The 22,113-nt window shown below is 45.4% G+C and overlaps 1 protein-coding gene across 7 annotated transcripts in view; it reads left to right on the forward strand.

Annotated features, from left to right (window-relative positions):
• Positions 1-22,113, forward strand: part of MPHOSPH9 (M-phase phosphoprotein 9) — a 282,866-nt gene that overhangs the window by 171,670 nt on the left and 89,083 nt on the right. For all 7 annotated transcript variants that reach the window (XM_063964512.1, XM_063964518.1, XM_063964515.1 and 4 more), the window contains 2 exons: positions 10,928-11,029; positions 11,585-11,746. In XM_063964512.1, coding sequence (XP_063820582.1) covers positions 10,928-11,029; positions 11,585-11,746 — 264 coding nt within the window. The remainder of the gene's footprint in view (positions 1-10,927; positions 11,030-11,584; positions 11,747-22,113) is intronic.

Raw genomic sequence — 22,113 nt, forward strand, 5'->3', positions numbered from 1 at the left:
TCCTGGCTCTCCCTGCCAACATCATTACAGTGGCCTGGTTTTTTTCTGCACACAGTCCATCCGTTCAAATTTGCATCTATTTGAGCATCAAAATCATACTGCAAGGATCTTTTCCACTCAAGGAATATTGGAATTGACACGCGTCCGTAAGGAACAAGGACTGTTTGGGACTTCCACGCATTAAGTGAGTTACATACTGGCACACAGACCCATTAGTTTATCACAACAGTCTATAATCATCATTGTTGTTACATTTACTATAATATTCTCGGGGTCGTATGTTTTAGAACATCAGAAATTGCCCAACAGGAATTCCATTATTATAACCCATTTGGGCACAGTGATTCTGTATTTCTTAGATTTCATGATACATTGATTCATTTTAATTGTACTCCCGGGAGAATTGTTGTTATAATTTTTAAAATAAATGCTTTCAATCTTTGATTGTTGAGTGCAACTTGGTTTCTGTTTTTATTTAGTGTATTTTTTAGGGATTGGCATTCCCTTTCCAAGTCGCTGCTGACAATCATATACACCACCACTCACCGAGCACACAGCTTAATTGTTTTTGCAACCTAATCGAGGGGTTAGATTCCTTATCTAGGGGGGTGTAGTATGGTATGCCGGTGGCCGGGCTCCCGGCGACCAGCATACCGGCGTCGGGAGGCCGACCGCCGGCATACCGACAGTGTGGCGAGTGCAAAGGAGCCCCTTGCGGGCTCGCTGCGCTCGCCGCGCTATTTATTCTCCCTCCAGGGGGGTTGTGGACCCCCACAAGGGAGAATAGCTGTCGGTATGCCGGGTGTCGGGATCCCGGCGCCGGTATACTGTGCGCCGGGATCCCGACATTCGGCATACTGAAGACCACCCATCTAGGGGGATGTTGTCTTACTCCTGCGGCATATACAGGACTCTGCGAACTTTATGGTGGAAGCCATAAAGGAAATAGGCGTGTTTAACGCACGCACCACCACTATGGCAGTGTTGACACGCAGGAACTTGTGGCTACGCCAGTGGACTGCTGACGCAGATTCCAGGAATGGCTTGGAAGACCTACCATTCACAGGAGAGGCCTTGTTTGGAGATGAATTAGAAAAATGGATCAAGACAGCTACTGCGGGTAAGTCTACGTATATCTTCCTTCCACAGTCCCACCCAACCAAGAAGACTTATTCAGCTTCTAAGTTACAGTCCTTTCGGACGGCCAAGTTCAAGGGCAAATCCAGAGGTGCTTCTACGTCCTCCAGCGGCGGAAGAGGTAAACCACGCAAACCAGCGACAGCAGGTGCTCAGGAACAGAGCTCAGGCTCTGCTTCCTCAAAGACTTCAGCATGACGGTGGACTGCAATACCTGGAAGGCAGTCAGGTGGGAGCTCGCTTACAATTCTTCAATCAAATCTAGTCAATTTCGTGCCAAGATCCCTGGGTCATAAATCTTGTTTCCCAGGGCTACAGACTGGAGTTCCAAGAGCTCCCACCTCACAGATTCTTCAAATCAGGCTTGCCAGTTTCACATGAGGCAAGTATAACTTTACAACATGCCATCTAAAAACTGGTACAGACTCACGTCATTGTTCCAGTTCCACCTCATCAGCTTAACAAGGGGTACTATTCCAACTTGTTTGTAGTACCGAAACTGGACGGTTCAGGAAGACCAATTTTGAACCTCAAGTCGTTGAACCCGTACTTACGAGTGTTCAAATTCAAGATGGAGTCTCTGAGAGCGGTGATCTCAAGTCTGGAGGAGGGGGGAGATTCCTACTATCTCTGGATATCAAGGATGCGTACCTTCACATTCCGATCTGGCACTGCGGTTTGCACTGCAGGACTGTCACTACCAGTTCCAAGCTCTGCCATTTGGCCTCTCCACGGCACCAAGGGTGTTCCCCAAGGTGATGGTAGAGATTATGTTTCTACTCCGCAAACAGGGAGTGAACATAGGGGGTCAGTCCGAGTTGATCGCTAGCTGCCGTTGTTCGCAGCGATCAGGATAAAAAATGGCATTTCTGCGCATGCGTATGCCTCGCAATGCGCACGCGCGACATACGGGTACAAAGCCGTTGTGGTTGTGCGCAGGTTCTAGCAAAGTTTTTAGTCGCACTGACAGCCGCGAGAAGATTGACAGGAAGGGGGCGTTTCTGGGTGTCAACTGACCGTTTTCAGGGAGTGTTTGCAAAAACGCAGGCGTTTCTGAAAAAACGCAGGCGTGGCTGTGCGTTCGCTGGGCGAGTGTATGATGTCAAATCCAGACACGAATAGGCTGAAGTGATCGCAAGAGCTGAGTAGGTTCAGAGCTACTCAGAAACTGCACAAACAGTTTTTGCAGAGCTCGGCTGCACATGCGTTCGCACTTCTGCTAAGCTAAAATACAGTGGCGTCTGCGTGGGTGAGTAGTGCTATTGCTAAGTGGGCTGATAATTTGGCATCTGACATGGATACCCTTGATAAGGATAACATTCTTTTGACTCTTGGTTATATCAGGGACGCTGCAGCTTACCTAAAGGATGCGGCGAGGGATATTGGCCTCTTGGGATCAAGGGCCAATGCCATGGCGGTCTCGGCCAGGAGGGCGCTGTGGATTCATCAATGGAATGCTGATGCCGATTCCAAGAAAGCTATGGAAGCTCTTCCTTTTTAAAGGTAGTGTCTTGTTTGGTGACGGCCTTGCTGACCTGGTGTCTACAGCTACTGCGGGTAAGTCATCTTTTCTTCCTTATGTTCCCGCACAACAGAAAAAGGCGCCCCATTATCAGATGCAGTCCTTTCGGCCTAATAAATACAAAAAAGGAAGGGGCTCGTCCTTCCTCGCTTCAAAAGGTAGAGGAACAGGAAAAAGGTCGCCTGCTGTGTCTGGCGCCCAGGACTAAAAGTCATCCCCCGCCTCTGTCAGGTCCACCGCATGACGCTGGGGCTCCCCTACGGGAGTCCGTGCCGGTGGGGGCCCGTCTCCGAATCTTCAGTCAGGTCTGGTTTCAATCGGGCCTAGATCCTTGGGTCTTAGACATAGTATCCCAGGGGTACAAGCTGTAATTTCAGGAGATCCCCCCCCGCCGATTTTTCAAATCAGCCTTGCCAGTTTCTATTCCAGAAAGGGAAGAAGTACATGCTGCGATACAAAAGCTGTGTCAACAGAGGGTCATTGTCCCGGTTCCCCCGTCCCAACGTGGGGAAGGGTTCTATTCGAGCCTCTTTGTCGTGCCAAAGCCGGACGGCTCGGTCAGACCGATCCTGAACCTAAAATCCCTCAATCCGTACTTGAAAACTTTCAAGTTCAAGATGGAATCTCTTCGAGCTGTAATCTCCAGCCTAGAAGGGGGGGGATTTTATGGCGTCAGTCGACATAAAAGATGCCTACTTAACGTCCCGATATATCCTCCTCATCAGGCCTTCCTGAGGTTTGCGGTGCAGGATTGTCATTACCAATTTCAGACGTTGCCGTTTGGGCTTTCCACGGCCCCGAGGGTCTTCACCAAAGTGATGGCGGAAATGATGGTACTCCTGCGCAAGCAAGGTGTCACAATTATCCCATACTTGGACGAACTCCTGATAAAGGCGAGATCAAAAGAGCAGTTGCTAAGAAATGTGGAACTTTCCCTGACGGTTCTGCAACATCATGGTTGGATTCTAAATTTGCCAAAGTCTCAGTTGATCCCGACAACTCGGCTGCCCTTTTTGGGCTGACCACAGATGCAAGTCTCCGAGGGTGGGGTGCAGTCACACAAGGAAGAAGTTTCCAGGGAAAATGGTCAAGCCAGGAATCTGGTCTCCACATAAATGTTCTGGAGTTAAGAGCCATTTACAACGGCCTTCTGCAAGCGAAAAACCTTCTTCAAGGTCTACCTGTCCTGATTCAGTCGGACAACATAACAGCGGTGGCGTACGTAAACCGCCAGGGCGGAACAAAGAGCAGAGCGGCGATGGTGGAGGCCACAAGAGTTCTCCGCTGGGCGGAAAAGCACGTGACCACTCTGTCAGCAGTATTCCTTCCGGGCGTGGACAACTGGGAAGCAGACTTCCTCAGCAGACACGATCTCCATCCAGGAGAGTGGGCCCTTCATCAAGAGGTATTTGCAGAAGTGACAAGGCGTTGGGGAATTCCTCACATAGACATGATGGTGTCTCGCCTCAACAAGAAGCTTCCGAGGTATTGGTCCAGGTCAAGGGACCCCCAAGACAGTGCAGTGGACGCCCTGGTAACTCCGTGGGTGTTTCAGTCGGTGTATGTGTTCCCTCCACTTCCTCTCATTCCAAAGGTGTTGAGGATCATAAGACGAACAAGGGTTACGGCAGTGCTCGTCGTTCCAGATTGGCCACGGAGGGCCTGGTATCCGGATCTTCAGGAATTGCTCATAGAAGATCCTTGGCCGCTTCCTCTCAGAGAGGACCTGTTACTACAGGGGCCATGCGTATTTAAGGACTTACCGCGGCTGCGTTTGACGGCGTGGAGGTTGAACGCCAAATCCTAGTTCATAAAGGTATTCCCGGGGAAGTCATCCCTACTCTCCTTATGGCTAGAAAGGAGGTCACGGCGAAGCATTATCACCGTATTTGGAGAAAATATGTGTTGTGGTGTGAAGCAAAAAAAGCTCCTGCGGAGGAGTTTAACCTGGGTCGTTTCCTCCATTTTTTGCAGGCATGCGTGGATGCAGGCCTGAAATTGGGTTCCATCAAAGTGCAGATTTCGGCTTTATCTATTTTCTTTCAAAAAGAATTGGCCGTCCTACCTGAAGTTCAGACTTTCGTGAAGGGAGTGCTGCATATCCATCCTCCGTTTGTGCCACCCGTGGCACCGTGGGATCTTGACGTGGAGTTACAATTTCTTATGTCTCACTGGTTTGAACCTTTGCGAAAGGTTGAGTTAAAATTTCTTACTTGGAAAGGGGTCATGCTTTTGGCCTTAGCGTCCGCCTGACGGGTGTCGGAATTGGCGGCTTTGTCTCACAAGAGCCCATATTTGATTTTCCATGTGGATAGAGCGGAATTGAGGACTCATCAACAATTTCTGCCGAAGGTGGTTTCTTTGTTTCACATAAACCAACCTATTGTGGTGCCTGTGGCTACGGATGCTGTGGCAGTGCCAAAATCTCAATGTCGTGAGAGCTTTGAAAATTTATGTCGCCAGAACGGCTCTTGTTAGGAAAACGGAGGCTCTGTTTGTCCTGTATGCTTCCAACAAGATTGGAAATCCTGCTTCCAAGCAGACTATTGCGCGCTGGATTTGTAATACGATTCAGCACGCTCATTCTACGGCTGGGTTGCCTTTGCCAAAGTCAGCGAAGGCCCATTCTACCAGGAAGGTGGGCTCATCTTGGGCGGCTGCCCGATGAGTCTCTGCGCTTCAACTTTGACGAGCAGCTACGTGGTCGGGTTCAAACACTTTTGCTAAGTTCTACCAGTTTGATACCCTGGCTGATGAGGACCTCATGTTTGCTCAATCGGTGCTGCAGAGTCGTCCGCACTCTCCCGCACGGTCTGGAGCTTTGGTATAGACCCCATGGTCCTTTTGGAGTCCCCAGCATCCTCTAGGACGTAAGAGAAAATAGGATTTTAATACCTACCGGTAAATCCTTTTCTCCTAGTTCGTAGAGGATGCTGGGCGCCCATCCCAGTGCGTACTGTTACTTGCAGTTGTATTGTTGGTTTCGGTTGCACGAAGGTTGTGTATCGGTTATGTTCAGCTTGTTGCTGTTTTTCGTCATACTGTTATCTGATATTCCTGCTAATCCAGTACGGTATGGATATGGATATGGTGTTTAGCGCATCCCTAGCTTGAGCATTAAAATTATATTGAATATTGTACTCTGTAAATAATGTCCACAGTAAGACAATGTAGGTGAATAAAAATGCACAATTTATTTGTTTAAAAACGTATAATCTTTTTTTTTTTAAATTATTACAATAACCTTTGGGTCTGTGCAGCGGTGGGTACACTGTACTCCTAAAATCTCTCCCTAGTACCGGTACACAAAACAAACACACAACACAAAGACAAACATAAATAGTCCTGTGGGCACACTTTTAGGCGTTTTACCCCACTGGTGTGAAATTCTATTTGTAGACCAATTTCTCTGCGGTCTTGTGAACTTGGAAATTATAGATAGTGTGGGCTTTACAGTTCTTGTATGTGAACAGTCTCTGCAGTGATTGCCTTGTCCCGTCACTGGAAACAAATGTCTACATGAGTAGGGCAGCACCTGTGCCCGAGTCCTGGAAATATAGTCCCCACTGGCAATAAGAGCATTAGGTAAAGGGATCACCCTTTAACCTACCTCTATTTCCGTTGCTGCTGTGTGGGGGTCCTCGTTGGTGGTGTAGTGGACGAATCTGTAGTCTGCCGGCAGACTTCCGAGCTCCGTTGACCCGTTTGTGCAGTCTCTGGAGCCGGATCGATGATTCCGCAATCAACGCGTTTCGCCTGTAAAGGCTTCCTCAGGATGGCTGCGTAATCGATCTGTCTTCGTCCACTGTATTTATTGCTGCTGCTGCGTCCTGTAGCTTCCGCCCTCACCCAAAAGGGTCTCGTTCTCGTCCTTGCCCTTACATGCTCATTCTCCTTATTATGGTGTATTTCATATTTATGATATTGAACATATAATATTGTTGGATAACATAAAACGATGGACAACATAAAACAAATTAACTTATGTTTGAAAGCTATTTCCTATACTACTGCGTTCTGAAGTTTCCGCCCTTACTAAAGATGGTGCAGTTAACTTCTTTGCCCTTATATGCTCATATTATTTACTTTGATATAATTGCACTACCAATATTATACAAATATCACTGTGGGCAACATGTGGAGTCAATTAAGCCTGTATGAATAAACCCTGTTCCTTTTCCTAATGTAATTAATAAACCCATAAATATATATGAAAAAGGTAGGTATATTATACAGAAATCACCGTGGGCAACATGTAGAGTCGATTTGGCCTGTATAAATGGACATTATTTCTTTTCCTAGTGTGGTTAATAAACACATTAATATATATAAAAGTAGGTATATAGGGATACTGTGTGATTCCATGAACACACAAATATATATATAGAGGTAGGTATATTATACAGATATCACCGTGGGCAACATAGACATGGAGATTGTCCCATTTTTGAAAACCTAAATAACGGCGGGAGTTACTAGGTAAAAATTGAAATCAACAAATGATAGTAAAATGGATGAAAGTACAAGACTATAAATTATAATAAGAAAAGTGGGAACATGAATAAAACTACACTAATGATCAAGTAGGAAATTCGCATTAAAGATATGAAATAAAAATCATAATAAAAGTGATCTCACAGTGTTTGTTTCGTGATTATGAATTTAAGTTAATCTAACGTATTACCCTCTGGGCTTATACATTTGTATAAAATATATGAATTTTATAGACTTTTAGAATCTTATTACAGCACCAGTGTACGTCCATTATTCCCATATAGCCTCCATATGGAATCACACAGTATACTTATATACCTACCTTTATATACACATTTATGTGTTTATTAAATACACTAGGAAAAGGAACAATGTTCGTTTATACAGGATAAGTCGACTCTACATGTTGCCCACGGTGATATCTGTATAATATACCTACCTCTATATATATATATATATATATATATATATATATATATATATATATATATATATATTTGTGTGTTCATGGAATCACACAGTATCCCTATATACCTACTTTTATATATATTAATGTGTTTATTAACCACACTAGGAAAATAAATAATGTCCATTTATACAGGCCAAATCGACTCTACATGTTGCCCACGGTGATTTCTGTATAATATATCTACCTTTTTCATATATATTTATGGGTTTATTAATTACATTAGGAAAAGGAACAGGGTTTATTCATACAGGTTTAATTGACTCCACATGTTGCCCACAGTGATATTTGTATAATATTGGGAGTGCAATAATATTAAAGTAAATAATATGAGCATATAAGGGCAAAGAAGTTAACTGCACCATCTTTAGTAAGGGCGGAAACTTCAGAACGCAGTAGTATAGGAAATAGCTTTCAAACATAAGTTAATTTGTTTTATATTGTCCATCGTTTTATGTTATCCAACAATATTCTATGTTCAATATCATAAATATGAAATACACCATAATAAGGAGAATGAGCATGTAAGGGCAAGGACAAGAACGAGACCCTTTTGGGTGAGGGCGGAAGCTACAGGACGCAGCAGCAGCAATAAATACAGTGGACGAAGACAGATCGATTACGCAGCCATCCTGAGGAAGCCTTTACAGGCGAAACGCGTTGATTGCGGAATCATCGATCCGGCTCCAGAGACTGCACAAATGGGTCAACGGAGCTCGGAAGTCTGCCGGCAGACTACAGATTCGTCCACTACACCACTAACGAGGACCCCCACACAGCAGCAACGGAAATAGAGGTAGGTTAAAGGGTGATCCCTTTACCTAATGCTCTTATTGCCAGTGGGGACTATATTTCCAGGACTCGGGCACAGGTGCTTCCCTACTCATGTAGACATTTGTTTCCAGTGACGGGACAAGGCAATCACTGCAGAGACTGTTCACATACAAGAACTGTAAAGCCCACACTATCTATAATTTCCAAGTTCACAAGACCGCAGAGAAATTGGTCTACAAATAGAATTTCACACCAGTGGGGTAAAACGCCTAAAAGTGTGCCCACAGGACTATTTATGTTTGTCTTTGTGTTGTGTGTTTGTTTTGTGTACCGGTACTAGGGAGAGATTTTAGGAGTACAGTGTACCCACCGCTGCACAGACCCAAAGGTTATTGTAATAATTAAAAAAAAAAAGATTATACGTTTTTAAACAAATAAATTGTGCATTTTTATTCACCTACATTGTCTTACTGTGGACATTATTTACAGAGTACAATATTCAATATAATTTTAATGCTCAAGCTAGGGATGCGCTAAACACCATATCCATATCCATTCCGTATACATTCACAGTGGGACTCTATAGTGTACCCACAAGGTGTTTTCAGCCGCAACCAGCTAGAGGGAATTGTGTGTAGAAATAGCGCAGTTCCTCACCCCTCTCTTTCCAGTTGTACGGTATGTTTGTGGTGTGAGCTGGTATGTATCTCACCCTTAGTTTAACAAAAATCCTTTCCTCGAAATGTCCGTCTACTCTGGGCATAGTTCCTATAACTGAGGTCTGGAGGAGGGGCATAGATGGAGGAGCCAGTTCACACCCAGTAAAAGTATTTTAGTGTGCCCATGTCTCGTGCGGATCCCGTCTATACCCCATGGTCCTTTTGGAGTCCGCAGCATCCTCTACGGACTAGGAGAAAAGTATTTACCGGTAGGTATTAAAATCCTATTTTCTCCAGACTGGCCAAGAAGGTCCTGGTACGCGGACCTTCTGGAGATGCTCCTCGAAGATCCGTGGCCTCTACCTCTTCGCGAGTATCTTCTGCAACAGGGCCCGCTTGTCTATCAGGACTTAACGCGGCTACGTTTGACGGCATGGAAGTGGATGTGGGTCTGCGTCTGGGCTCCATAAAAGTCCAGATTTCGGCCTTGTCAATTTTCTTTCAGATTCAATTGACTTCTCTCCCTGAGGTCCAGACGTTCCTGAAAGGTGTTCTGCACATTCACCCTCCCTTTGTGCCTCCTACGGCACCTTGGGATCTCGATGTAGTGCTGCATTTCCTCCAACCGGACTGGTTTCAGCCGTTACAGGAGGTGGACGTAAAATAACTTGCGTGGAAGACCGTCACACTGTTGGCCTTGGCTTCAGCAAGACGTGTGTCGGAGCTGGGGGTTTGTCTCACAAAAGTCCCTATTTAATTTTCCATGAGGACAGAGCTGAACTCAGAACTCGTCAGCAATTTCTTCCTAAGGAGGTGTCTGTGTTTCACATCAACCAACCTATTGTGGTCCCGGTTGTCACCGACACCTCTGCTACTTCAAAGTCTTTGGATGTTGTGAGGGCTTTGAAGGTGTATGTGAAAAGAACAGCTTGTCACAGAAAGACAGACTCGCTGTTTGTTCTTTATGATCCCAATAAGATTGGGTGTCTTGCTTCAAAGCAGACTATTGCAAGCTGGATCAAACTTACTATCCAGCATGCTTATTCCACTGCAAGTTTGCCATGTCCAAAATCTGTACAGGCCCACTCTACTAGGTCGGTGGGTTCTTCCTGGGCGGCTGCCCGGGGTGTCTCGGCTTTACAGCTCTGCTGAGCAGCTACTTGGTCAGGTTTGAACACGTTTGCAAAGTTCTACAAGTTCAGTACTTTGGCCTCTGAGGACCTTAAGTTTGGTCAATCAGTTCTGCAGGAACCTCGGCACTTTCCCACCTGGTTTGGGAGCTTTGGTACATCCCCATGGTACTAAATGGACCCCAGTATCCTCTAAGACGTAAGAGAAAATAGGATTTGAATTACCTGCCGGTAAATCCTTTTCGTGTAGTCCGTAGAGGATACTGGGCACCCGCCCAGTGCTTCTTTCTTCTTCCTGCACTGTTCCATGGTCAAGTAATGTTGGTTCAGCCGTTGCTGTTCCTGTTTCAAGTTTGGTTAGCTTGGCATTCCTGTGTGTGTGTGTGTGTGTGTGTTGGTTCAGAATCTCACTACTATCCTTCTCCTTCTCTCAAAGAATGTCCGTCTCCTCGGGCACAGTTTCCTAAACTGAGTCTGGTAGGAGGGGCATAGAGGGAGGAGCCAGCCCACACTATCAAATTCTTAAAGTGCCCATGGCTCCTAGTGGACCAGTATATACCCCATGGTACTAAATGAACCCCAGTATCCTCTACAGACTACGAGAAAAGGACTGGTAGGTAATTAAAATCCTATTTTCCTTACTTGCGGCACAGGTTAAATCTATTATGGTTTATAAATCTGAAACCTAATTAGGAAAACTGACAACTGCTAATTACATGTTTCGTGTTCTGTTTATCTGTAACAGGACTGTTTCAAAGCTTGAAAAGCAGAATAAACAACTGGAGCAAGAAAACCTGGTGAAACTTCGTCATATTACTGAAAGCCAGTTGTGGTCGTCAAACCCTAAGTAAGTTGATTTGTATTGCAGTGTTATACAGGTTGAGTCTCCCTTATCCAAAATGCTTGGGACCAGAGGTATTTTGGATATCGGATTTTTCCGTATTTTGGAATAATTGCATATCATAATGAGATATCATGGTGATGGGACCCAAGTCTAAGCACAGAATGCATTTATGTTACATATACACCTTATACACCTTATAGCCTGAAGGTAATTTTAGCCAATATTTTTTAAAACTTTGTGCATTAAACAAAGTGTGTCTACATTCACACAATTCATTTATGTTTTATATACACCTTATACACACAGCCTGAAGGTCATTTAATACAATATTTTTTATAACTTTGTGTATTAAACAAAGTTTGTATACATTGAGCCATCAAAAAACAGAGGTTTCACTATCTCACTTTCACTCAAAAAAAGTCTGTATTTCGGAATATTCCGTATTTCGGAATATTTGGATATGGGATACTCAACCTGTATTACATAGTTATGGCTATAATGCTATAGAATTTGTGTTACAATAACAAATCTTTCATTTTATTTGTTGTTTTCACCAAGTAATGAAATGAGACACGAAACTGGTAGCCTTTATGCCATGGATGAAGTAGCTCAGAAATATCTGGCATCTGGAGCAGACTGTTCCATCTTTACTGGACAAACTCTTGATAACAAAGCCAAAGAGACTGAGACTAAACAGGACACAATATATGTATCCGACAGGTGAGGCAGATAAAATGTGTTCTTTTGATGTAAGCTGACTTTGTTAGGTTAGTCGATTTTGCTTTGTTCCATTTGTGGACTAAACAGATATATCTATAGGTGTTTAAAAGACCTTTTTAAACGTTTTAGTATTTTTTACAAATAAAATATCCAATCCATAATATTTGCATTGATCCTGTCTATAGTAGAGAGCTTCTAAGATTACCTGAATTGTTTTCATTATTTTCTGTCTCAGTAGTGACTAAAATTAAGTAATGGATTAATTGCTTCCACACATGTACAAAAATGTCCATTTATTTCAGTGGTGATGGTATATATAAATATACACAGTGACATCTTTATTAAATACACCTTTCTAGTACTGGGTAGGAACCCCCCTTTGCCTCTAAATCAACATGAATACTTGATGGCATGGATTCATCAAGTAACAGGAAACATACTTTAGGGCAGCATTTCCCAAACTCCTTCCTCAATGCACCCTGATATCCCTTTCACGTCGCCAAAATAACCCGGGTTATTGCCTGGTAAGGGGATGCAGTGTGAAAGTGCCAAAGTAAAAATAATACCCCTTTCTCTTAAGTCCTAGAGGATGCTGGGGTCCACATTAGTACCATGGGGTATAGACTGGTCCACCAGGAGCCATTGGCACTTTAAGAGTTTGAGAATGTGGGCTGGCTCCTCCCTCTATGCCCCTCCTACCAGACTCTGTTTAGAAAATGTGCCCGGAGGAGCCGGTCACAGCTAGGGGAGCTCTACAGAGCTTCTTTAGAAAAAGTTTTTTTTAGAGTTTATTATTTTACAGGGAGGCTGCTGGCAACAGCCTCCCTGCTTCGTGGGACTAAGGGGGGGAGTAGTGTCCGCCCTGCGGGGTCTAAGCCACTATCTTCGCAGACAGGACACTGAGCTCCTGAGGGGATTGATCGTTCCCTGCCACAGGGGATCGCTCACCCCAGCAGCATGCCACCACCCCCTTACAGAGCCAGAACATCAGTGCCGAGTGAGTCACCGACCCCCCCTAGCAAGTGGGGGGCTGGTGTGAAGATGGCGGCAACAGGGTATGGAGCGCAGTACTAACTGCGCTACGGGGCTCAGCGTTACATAGTGCGGCCCTGTGAGGGGCACCCTGAGCCAGCGCCTACACCCTACACTGGTCACACAGCCTGTCGGGGTCCCAGGATCTCTGCCAGCATAATTCCTCAGGCCAGTAAAAACCTATGAAGAGCGGGAAGGCAGCCCCATTTTGGGGGCGGAGCTTCTCAGAGCAAACCCAGCAGCGTTCAGCGCCATTTTCCTGCCCGCGCAACGCTGTCAGTGAAGAGCAAGTCCCTCCAGAACAACTCCAGCTATCTCTTACGGTACCGGGGGGGGATGGAGGCTGTATACAGGCTGTGTAACCCATTAGGGTGCACAGTCAGCGCTGGTTGGGGGTCTCCCTTTACCTAAAAAGCGCTGTGTGTGGGACTGTGTCATATGCTGCAGAGGCTATGTCCTCTCAGGATGATCCCATTCCATGTAATCAGGATTGCACTGTTTTAGCACAAATACCAGCAGCCTGAGTGGTTATCCTCTATCAAATCTATGATTACTCAGATTTCTACTAGGGTTGCACAGAATGAGTTGGCAACTCAGGCTTTACAGAACTCTATGGCAGTCTGGCCCAGTTCTGTTACCTCAGGGTCCCCCGCTGTATATTCCCAAAAATGTGTTTTTGCACAGATTATGCAAGATGATACGGATACCGATTCTGACACTGAGGACGGTGATGGGGATGTGTTGAGGGGGGCAGCATCTCTTGCAAAAGGGGTGCAGTTGATGATAGAGGCCATTAGGGATGTGTTGAATATTGCTGATACAACACCTGTTTGGATTGAGGAGGCTTACCTCACTGAAAATAAGAAAGCCTCGCTAACCTTCCCTGCGTCAAAAAAATTAAATGCTATTTCTCTGACGTCCTAAGTGGATGCAGGGGACTCCGTCAGGACCATGGGGATTAGCGGCTCCGCAGGAGACAGGGCACAAAAGTAAAAGCTTTAGGATCAGGTGGTGTGCACTGGCTCCTCCCCCTATGACCCTCCTCCAAGCCTCAGTTAGATTTTTGTGCCCGGCCGAGAAGGGTGCAATCTAGGTGGCTCTCCTAAAGAGCTGCTTAGAGTAAAAGTTTTGTTAGGTTTTTTATTTTCAGTGAGTCCTGCTGGCAACAGGCTCACTGCATCGAGGGACTTAGGGGAGAGAAGTGAACTCACCTGCGTGCAGGATGGATTGGCTTCTTAGGCTACTGGACACCATTAGCTCCAGAGGGAGTCGGAACACAGGTCTCACCCTGGGGTTCGTCCCGGAGCCGCGCCGCCGACCCCCTTGCAGATGCCGAAAAGTGAAGAGGTCCAGAAACCGGCGGCAGAAGACTTTTCAGTCTTCATAAGGTAGTGCACAGCACTGCAGCTGTGCGCCATTGTTGTCAGCACACTTCATAGCAGCGGTCACTGAGGGTGCAGGGCGCTGGGGGGGGCGCCCTGGGCAGCAATGATAGTACCTTATTCTGGCTAAAAATACATCACATATAGCCCCTGGGGGCTATATGGATGTATTTAACCCCTGCCAGGTCTCAGAAAAACGGGAGAAGAAGCCCGCCGAAAAGGGGGCGGGGCCTATTCTCCTCAGCACACAGCGCCATTTTCCCTCACAGAAATGCTGGTGGGAAGGCTCCCAGGCTCTCCCCTGCACTGCACTACAGAAACAGGGTTAAAACAGAGAGGGGGGGCACTTATTTGGCGATATGACTATATATATTAAAATGCTATAAGGGAAAAACACTTATATAAAGGTTGTCCCTGTATAATTATAGCGTTTTTGGTGTGTGCTGGCAAACTCTCCCTCTGTCTCCCCAAAGGGCTAGTGGGGTCCTGTCCTCTATCAGAGCATTCCCTGTGTGTGTGCTGTGTGTCGGTACGTGTGTGTCGACATGTATGAGGACGATGTTGGTGAGGAGGCGGAGCAATTGCCTGTAATGGTGATGTCACTCTCTAGGGAGTCGACACCAGAATGGATGGCTTATTCAAGGAATTACGTGATAATGTCAACAGAGACGGCCGGCAAACAAAATAGTACCTGTCCAGGCGTCTCAAACACCGTCAGGGGCTTTAAAACGCCCATTTACCTCAGTCGGTCGACACAGACACAGACACGGACACTTCAGTGTCGACGGTGAAGAAACAAACGTATTTTCCTTTAGGGCCACACGTTACTTGTTAAGGGCAATGAAGGAGGTGTTACATATTTCTGATACTACAAGTACCACAAAAAAGGGTATTATGTGGGGTGTGAAAAAACTACCTGTAGTTTTTCCTGAATCAGATAAATTAAATGAAGTGTGTGATGATGCGTGGGTTTCCCCCGATAGAAAATTATTGGCGGTATACCCTTTCCCGCCAGAAGTTAGGGCGCGTTGGGAAACACCCCTTAGGGTGGATAAGGCGCTCACACGCTTATCAAAACAAGTGGCGGTACCGTCTCCAGATAGGGCCGTCCTCAAGGAGCCAACTGATAGGAGGCTGGAAAATATCCTAAGAAGTATATACACACATACTGGTGTTATACTGCGACCAGCGATCGCCTCAGCCTGGATGTGCAGAGCTGGGGTGGCTTGGTCGGATTCCCTGACTAAAAATATTGATACCCTTGACAGGGACAGTATTTTATTGACTATAGAGCATTTAAAGGATGCATTTCTATATATACGAGATGCACAGAGGGATATTTGCACTCTGGCATCAAGAGTAAGTGCGATGTCCATATCTGCCAGAAGATGTTTATGGACACGACAGTGGTCAGGTGATGCAGATTCCAAACGGCACAAAGAAGTATTGCCGTATAAAGGGGAGGAGTTATTTGGGGTCGGTCCATCGGACCTGGTGGCCACGGCAACTGCTGGAAAATCCACCGTTTTTACCCTAAGTCACATCTCTGCAGAAAAAGACACCGTCTTTTCAGCCTCAGTCCTTTCGTCCCCATAAGAGTCATATCTGCCCAGGGATAGAGGAAAGGGAAGAAGACTGCAGCAGGCAGCCCATTCCCAGGAACAGAAGCCTCCACCGCTTCTGCCAAGTTTCTCAGCATGACGCTGGGGCCGTACAGGACCCCTGGATCCTACAAGTAGGATCCCAGGGGTACAGATTGGAAAGTCGAGACGTTTCCCCCTCGCAGGTTCCTGAAGTCTGCTTTACCAACGTCTCCCTCCGACAGGGAGGCAGTATTGGAAACAATTCACAAGCTGTATTCCCAGCAGGTGATAATCAAAGTACCCCTCCTACAACAAGGAAAGGGGTATTATTTGACAATGCTAAGTTCCTTTGTCGTATAACAACCCTTTATGAAGCTAAGAACACTGTACGCTGTTTACTTAAGAAGTACCGTAATGGTACGCTAGTTGCGTAACGATCGCTCAGCCGTAGGCGAGACGCTCAAGCGTCACGTTCGCTCACGGCCCAGCGATCACAGGACACGTTATTGGTTATGTCTAGGGTAATGATTCGCTATGGCGTAGCTTACGCTCGAGACCACGAGGAGGTCACCAGCGATGCAGACGCTCACAACACTATACCTTTATGTTAAAACCTTATACCAATGAAATACAAAGAATACCTTAATGTGAGTACAGGGTGTAAGTGCAACCTTGTGTAACCTGACTAACTACAAAGCTGCTTGAGCGTCACCGACGCTCAAGTGAACACTTAACACTATAGGAAATACACAGATGCTGGTTTAGGTTCCAAAGCCTATTGACTGTATTATATCTAATATACTTGTAAAAGGGGATAACAGTACAAATGATACACTACAATATAACAGAGACTTCCTAACCACAGAACTAAACAATAAATACAAAAAGACAATACTACACTGACCTAAATGCAATACAATACAATACTATCTAATACAATACAATACTAGCCTAGTCTAGGGGAGATATGAGAGAACAGAACAGAGAGAGAGAGAGAGAGAGAGAGAGAGAGAAAAATTGGCTCACAGAAAGACAATGATAACGGAGAGAAACTTACGCACAAAGGGTATGATCGCCTGCGCCTCGATATCCAGCTCCCGGCTATCAGCAGATAACCGTTGATGAGAGAGTGAGAGCTGGAGGTGGTCGGCCTGCCTATTTATGCCCCACACACAATGCAATCTCCTGGTCCTACAATCCCATTGTCCATTGGCCGAAGGAATTCGGCCCTGTATCATAACAAAAGGTCATAGGGTGATTCATACAGGTGGGCTGTGACGATTTCCAACAGCTCAGGTGGGTGGGAAACTGGGTTTCCCGCCGCATACCTGAGTATGTGTAATTAATAGAAATGGACATAAACTTCTTATGTCCATAACTATTCGCACGAGCGATTAATACGCTCCAAACCAACACCGGAATATTGCTAATTAAATACTCTTCCGATGGGTACCAAACACTGCTGTATGATTCCTGTTAGACCCTTCGTACGATATAAAGAGGGATTCCTCAGCTCTGGGACATTGTATTTTAACCAAACTTTCAGAATCTATCAAAGGGACCATGATCTATAAACTACATTAATTGTGAACATTTGTAACGAATGAGTCGCACGCTACGACTACATAAACTCTACCGTAAATACGCATACCGCGCCTGCGAGTGCACGTTATTGCGGGTATGCGCATCCACGGGAGAGCGCACGCACGCGCAGCGCGGACCAGTGTGCGGTGCAAATATGGCAACGTGCATTGAGACATTTTTCTGACTTTGACAGTCCACCCTTTGGCAGTCAATAATAACTGCCACAAAACATTTAAGGAGAAAAATGTAAGTCAGGGGTTAATTGATTTCCATGGTTGGGTAGGGGAGGAGAGAGGAGAAGGTGTGAAGAGGGTATGACCTAGTGAGATAGCAGAAGCATGTGTGTATGAATCCATGTTTGGGGGGTCATGTATCATCGTGCCGTACGTGTTGTAAATCAAGCTTCGAGGTATTGCGAAGTATACATTTGAATTCCTTCTTATCCTGTGGTACAGGTCTGTGGATGGGCTGTCAAACTCTACCGAGCTCATTTCGGCTGTGGTTGTAACAAAATGGGGATGCACATTTTAGTTGATGATACATGAATGGGGGAGGTATGTGGTTGCTGATATCTGTGCCTGTATTCCCTATCGTCTATGTGTGTCGTTACCTGAGGGTTGTAGAGATGAAGATAAAGAACACTTACGAAAAATGCAATGATATTCTATGTCAGGGAAATGTACATCTGTCGTCGAAGTTGTTTTCGGTATCTGTTGAGAGTCGTCTTCTTTGCGCTGTATTGCTCCTTAGGCATGAGCAAATAGCTTTGTCTGAGCCATCAGATTTACAAAAATGTTGGGCTAGCGTGAGTTTAAAGATACTAGGGAAACTGGGGATCCATGGCAAAGTTCATCAAGTGTCCATATTTAAAGTTGTCAAATCTTCTTCTTTGGTGCTTGTCTGTTGTCTGTATACATCTCGTCTCGTCAGCTTCCTCGTCCAAGGGGGTCTTTGTATCTTGGAGAAAAGCAGAAAAACAGGTGAAAGAAACGGACCGTATAATCGCATTTTCATCACATTCTGGTTTCTATCATTGGGTCATAAATCAAATCTAGGTTAATTACGGTTTCCTCACTCCTCAAGCTCATCACTTTTGTACTTTGTTTGCACCTCATTAAAGCCTGCCCGCATCTAAATATCAATCCAATCGATATAACGACACCTAAGATACATAGTAGAAACTTTCCAACATCCATTATGACTCCTTGAGCCCAGTCTCCCAAACCGGAGAACCAATTTCGCGGGTTCAACCATGACACCCAACCAGTCAGCTCATTACCTACAGCAGCAAGGGTGAGATTGTGTTTTCGACGAAATTCCCACTTCAATTGGAGAATATCGTCCATCTTTTGGTCTATGACCTCTACCGGATCCTCGGTGCTATTTGTGATATACGTGCAACACTTTATGCCGTACTGTGTTGCCAATGTAACACAATATCCGCCTGTTACTGCTGTAAGATAATTAAGAACCATCCTATGCTGAACTAGTTCTGTTTTGTAAGCTTGAAGTTCTCTTCCAGTGTATCTAAACGTGTCATCATACATTTCAGTGATATTATCTAACAAATTGGCGAGTGCGGAAATGTATCTATAATTCATCACTCCCCGAGCGGTACGAGTGAAATCTAACGCTACCAGAACCTGAATCCCGGTGGATTCATGGATAAGATCAGAGGCCGGATGCTCTAACCTTTCTGACAGTTGTCTTTTAACTCGGTGCTCGTAATGAGTGTGAGTATAAGGAGCTTGGGCACCACGGTGTATGTCCTTCATTTTGTCATGTGTAACAGTCATCACTTCAGGCAATACTTTTCCAATATAACACAATCCTTCAGAGTTTGGGGCAAGCCACTTGTACGCCTTTCTCCCGCATATGAAATATGCATCATCGGGGAGAACATATGGGACGGAGAAGGACATGACCATGTTACAAACCTTCCAGGTGAAATCTCCTGACCCTAATTCTTCCATCTGCCTAGTGCACGTATCGGTTTGTACGATATGTGCACAGTATCCTGGTGATACCTCTCCAACTCTAGTAATCCTATTTCCTAAGGTATATCGATACCGGAAAGATTTTCCTCTACTGGCTATATGGCGTACGAGCTCTGTATCTGTAGGCATTCTATCTGCTCTGTGTGAAAAGGTCATGGTGTGGTTACTCCATGACACTTCCCAATTTCCCGGTTTTCTGGGATTGGAGATGTTAAAACATAAGAGGGACCTATCCACATGGTATTGGTGGAGCTTCAAACTAGGAGGGCTGGAGATGTTAAACCTCCGGTCCACCGGTCTCCCACCACTTAGCTCAAGTACCTCCCCTAACGTTAAAGGAAATGGTACTAGCCCTGATTTGCTGTGACCCTGAGGTACTTGAGAGCATACCCAACAATCTGTTTGGTTTAACACGTTACCCACTAAGGAGTGATAGTCACTCAATGGATGCCGGTCTATATGGATATTAAAACTAGATTGGCATTTCTTTATGCATCCATCTTCAACCAGATTATCACAGAGCCTACAGATACAATTTTCTTCAGCTAACAATCCATCACAATTTCTTCTATCGGATCGTTTTCTGATACTCGCCTTTGCTTGTTGGTTTGGTTGATCTTGGAAAACTACGCCTCCATCATCATAATCGGAACCCATTCCGGAACCTCTTTCGACCTCTATGGTACTCTCGCCGGAACAGACTGCTCTGGTCAACATCATGGTTAACATCAAAATCCGGATCACAGTCTCTTGGGGCAAGTCCATCTTTGAGGAGGAAATAGAGAAGAATGAGAAGGGGGAAAAAGAAATTTTAAGGGAGAGGGGCTGGGAAGTGGAGAAAAACAATAAAAGGGAGAAGGGAGTCGACAACTGCTTTCGGTCTTCAAGGCTCAGGTGCCGCCTCAGTCCTCCTGGAACAGACACTCCAGTGATACAACCTCTACCGTCTGTTCCTTATCACGGGACTTCTCTGGATCGGCCACCTTCTTGCAGTGGGATGAATGGACCCAAGTCTCTCTCTCAGCAACCTTCAATGCTGTGGTGCTAGTCAATAAGACCTGGTATGGTCCTTCCCATCTATCAATAAGACAACCTGAGCGTAGAAAATTTCGTATCATTACATAATCCCCAGGTTCAATGTCATGACAATTACTATCTGGTAAATCAGGAATCATCAACTTCAGATTATCATTTTGATTCCTCAACTGCTTACTCATGTTAATCAAGTACTTTACAGTTACTTCATTGTTACATTTCAAATCATCCTGAGGGTTAATCATGACATGCGGTTGTCGACCAAACAGAATTTCAAAAGGAGACAGATTAAGAGGGGACCTGGGAGTGGTTCTGATGCTATACAAAACAATGGGTAAAGCTTCTGGCCACGTTAATCCTGTCTCTGCCATTACTTTACTCAATTTATTTTTAATAGTGCTGTTCACTCTTTCGACCTTCGCACTCGCCTGTGGACGGTACGGAGTGTGCAGCTTGCTATCAATACCCATCAATTTACACATTCCTTGAAAGACATCACCTGTAAAATGGGTACCCCTATCACTTTCAATGATTCTAGGGATACCATATCTACATACAAATTCCTGCACAATTTTCTTAGCTGTAAACATAGCGGTATTTGTAGCTGCTGGAAAAGCCTCGACCCAATTCGAGAAAACATCTATACAGACAAGTACATATTTCAAATTTCGACATGGGGGTAATTGAATGAAGTCAATTTGTATTACCTGGAAAGGGCCGCCGGCAGGTGGGATATGGGATGGTTCTGTAGGTATTGCTTTTCCAATATTCTTTCTCAGACAGGTAAGGCATGACATTGCTCTTTTACTCGCATGAGAGGAGAATCCTGGGGCGCACCAGTATGCTCTTACCAATTTGCACATCCCCTCCTTGCCTAGATGAGTCAGCCCGTGAGCTGCTTCAGCCAGACATGGAAGGTATGCCCTGGGGGCCACTGGTTTACCATGTCCATCCGTCCAGAGCCCTGAGGACTCCTGGCCATATCCCTTTGCCTTCCAGACTGCTCTTTCCTGTGTGGAACACAAATTCTGCATCTCACACAACTTCTGTGTGTTGATGGTATTAAATACCATCAACTGTGTGGTGTCTGTCCGTGTGGGGGTAGCAGCTGCAAGCTTTGCAGCTTCGTCTGCTCGGCTGTTACCAAGGGATACTGGGTCTTGGCTATATGTATGTGCTTTACATTTGATAACAGCCACTCTGTCGGGTTCCTGTATCGCTGTTAGAAGCCTTTTTATGTGAGCTGCATGCGCTATCGGTGTACCAGCTGCCGTCATGAAATTTCTGAGCCGCCATAGGGCTCCGAAATCATGGACTACCCCGAACGCGTATCTGGAATCGGTGTAGATATTGGCTGACTTACCCTTAGCCAATTCACATGCTCTGGTTAGGGCGACCAGTTCAGCAACCTGGGCTGAGTGAGGTGGGCCTAGCGGTTCCGCTTCTATGGTGTCTTGGTCATCTACGACTGCGTATCCAGTACACAAGTCTCCCGAGTCTGACTGTCTGTGACAACTACCATCCGTGTAGAACGTGAGTTCTGCATCTTTCAGTGGATTGTCACTGATGTCAGGCCTTGCGGTAAAATTTTGGGTCAAATATTCCATACAATCATGTGTATCTTCCTTTGCATTAAATCCTCCTTCCCCATCACTCTCACCTTCCACCCTTTGTGTCTGACCAGGCACACCTGGGAGAAATGTTGCAGGATTTAATGCGCTGCATCTCCTTATGGTGATGTTTACTGGGGCCAT

The sequence above is a fragment of the Pseudophryne corroboree genome, chromosome 1, assembly GCF_028390025.1.
Source record: "Pseudophryne corroboree isolate aPseCor3 chromosome 1, aPseCor3.hap2, whole genome shotgun sequence".
In the NCBI taxonomy this organism is placed as follows: Eukaryota; Metazoa; Chordata; class Amphibia; order Anura; family Myobatrachidae; genus Pseudophryne; species Pseudophryne corroboree.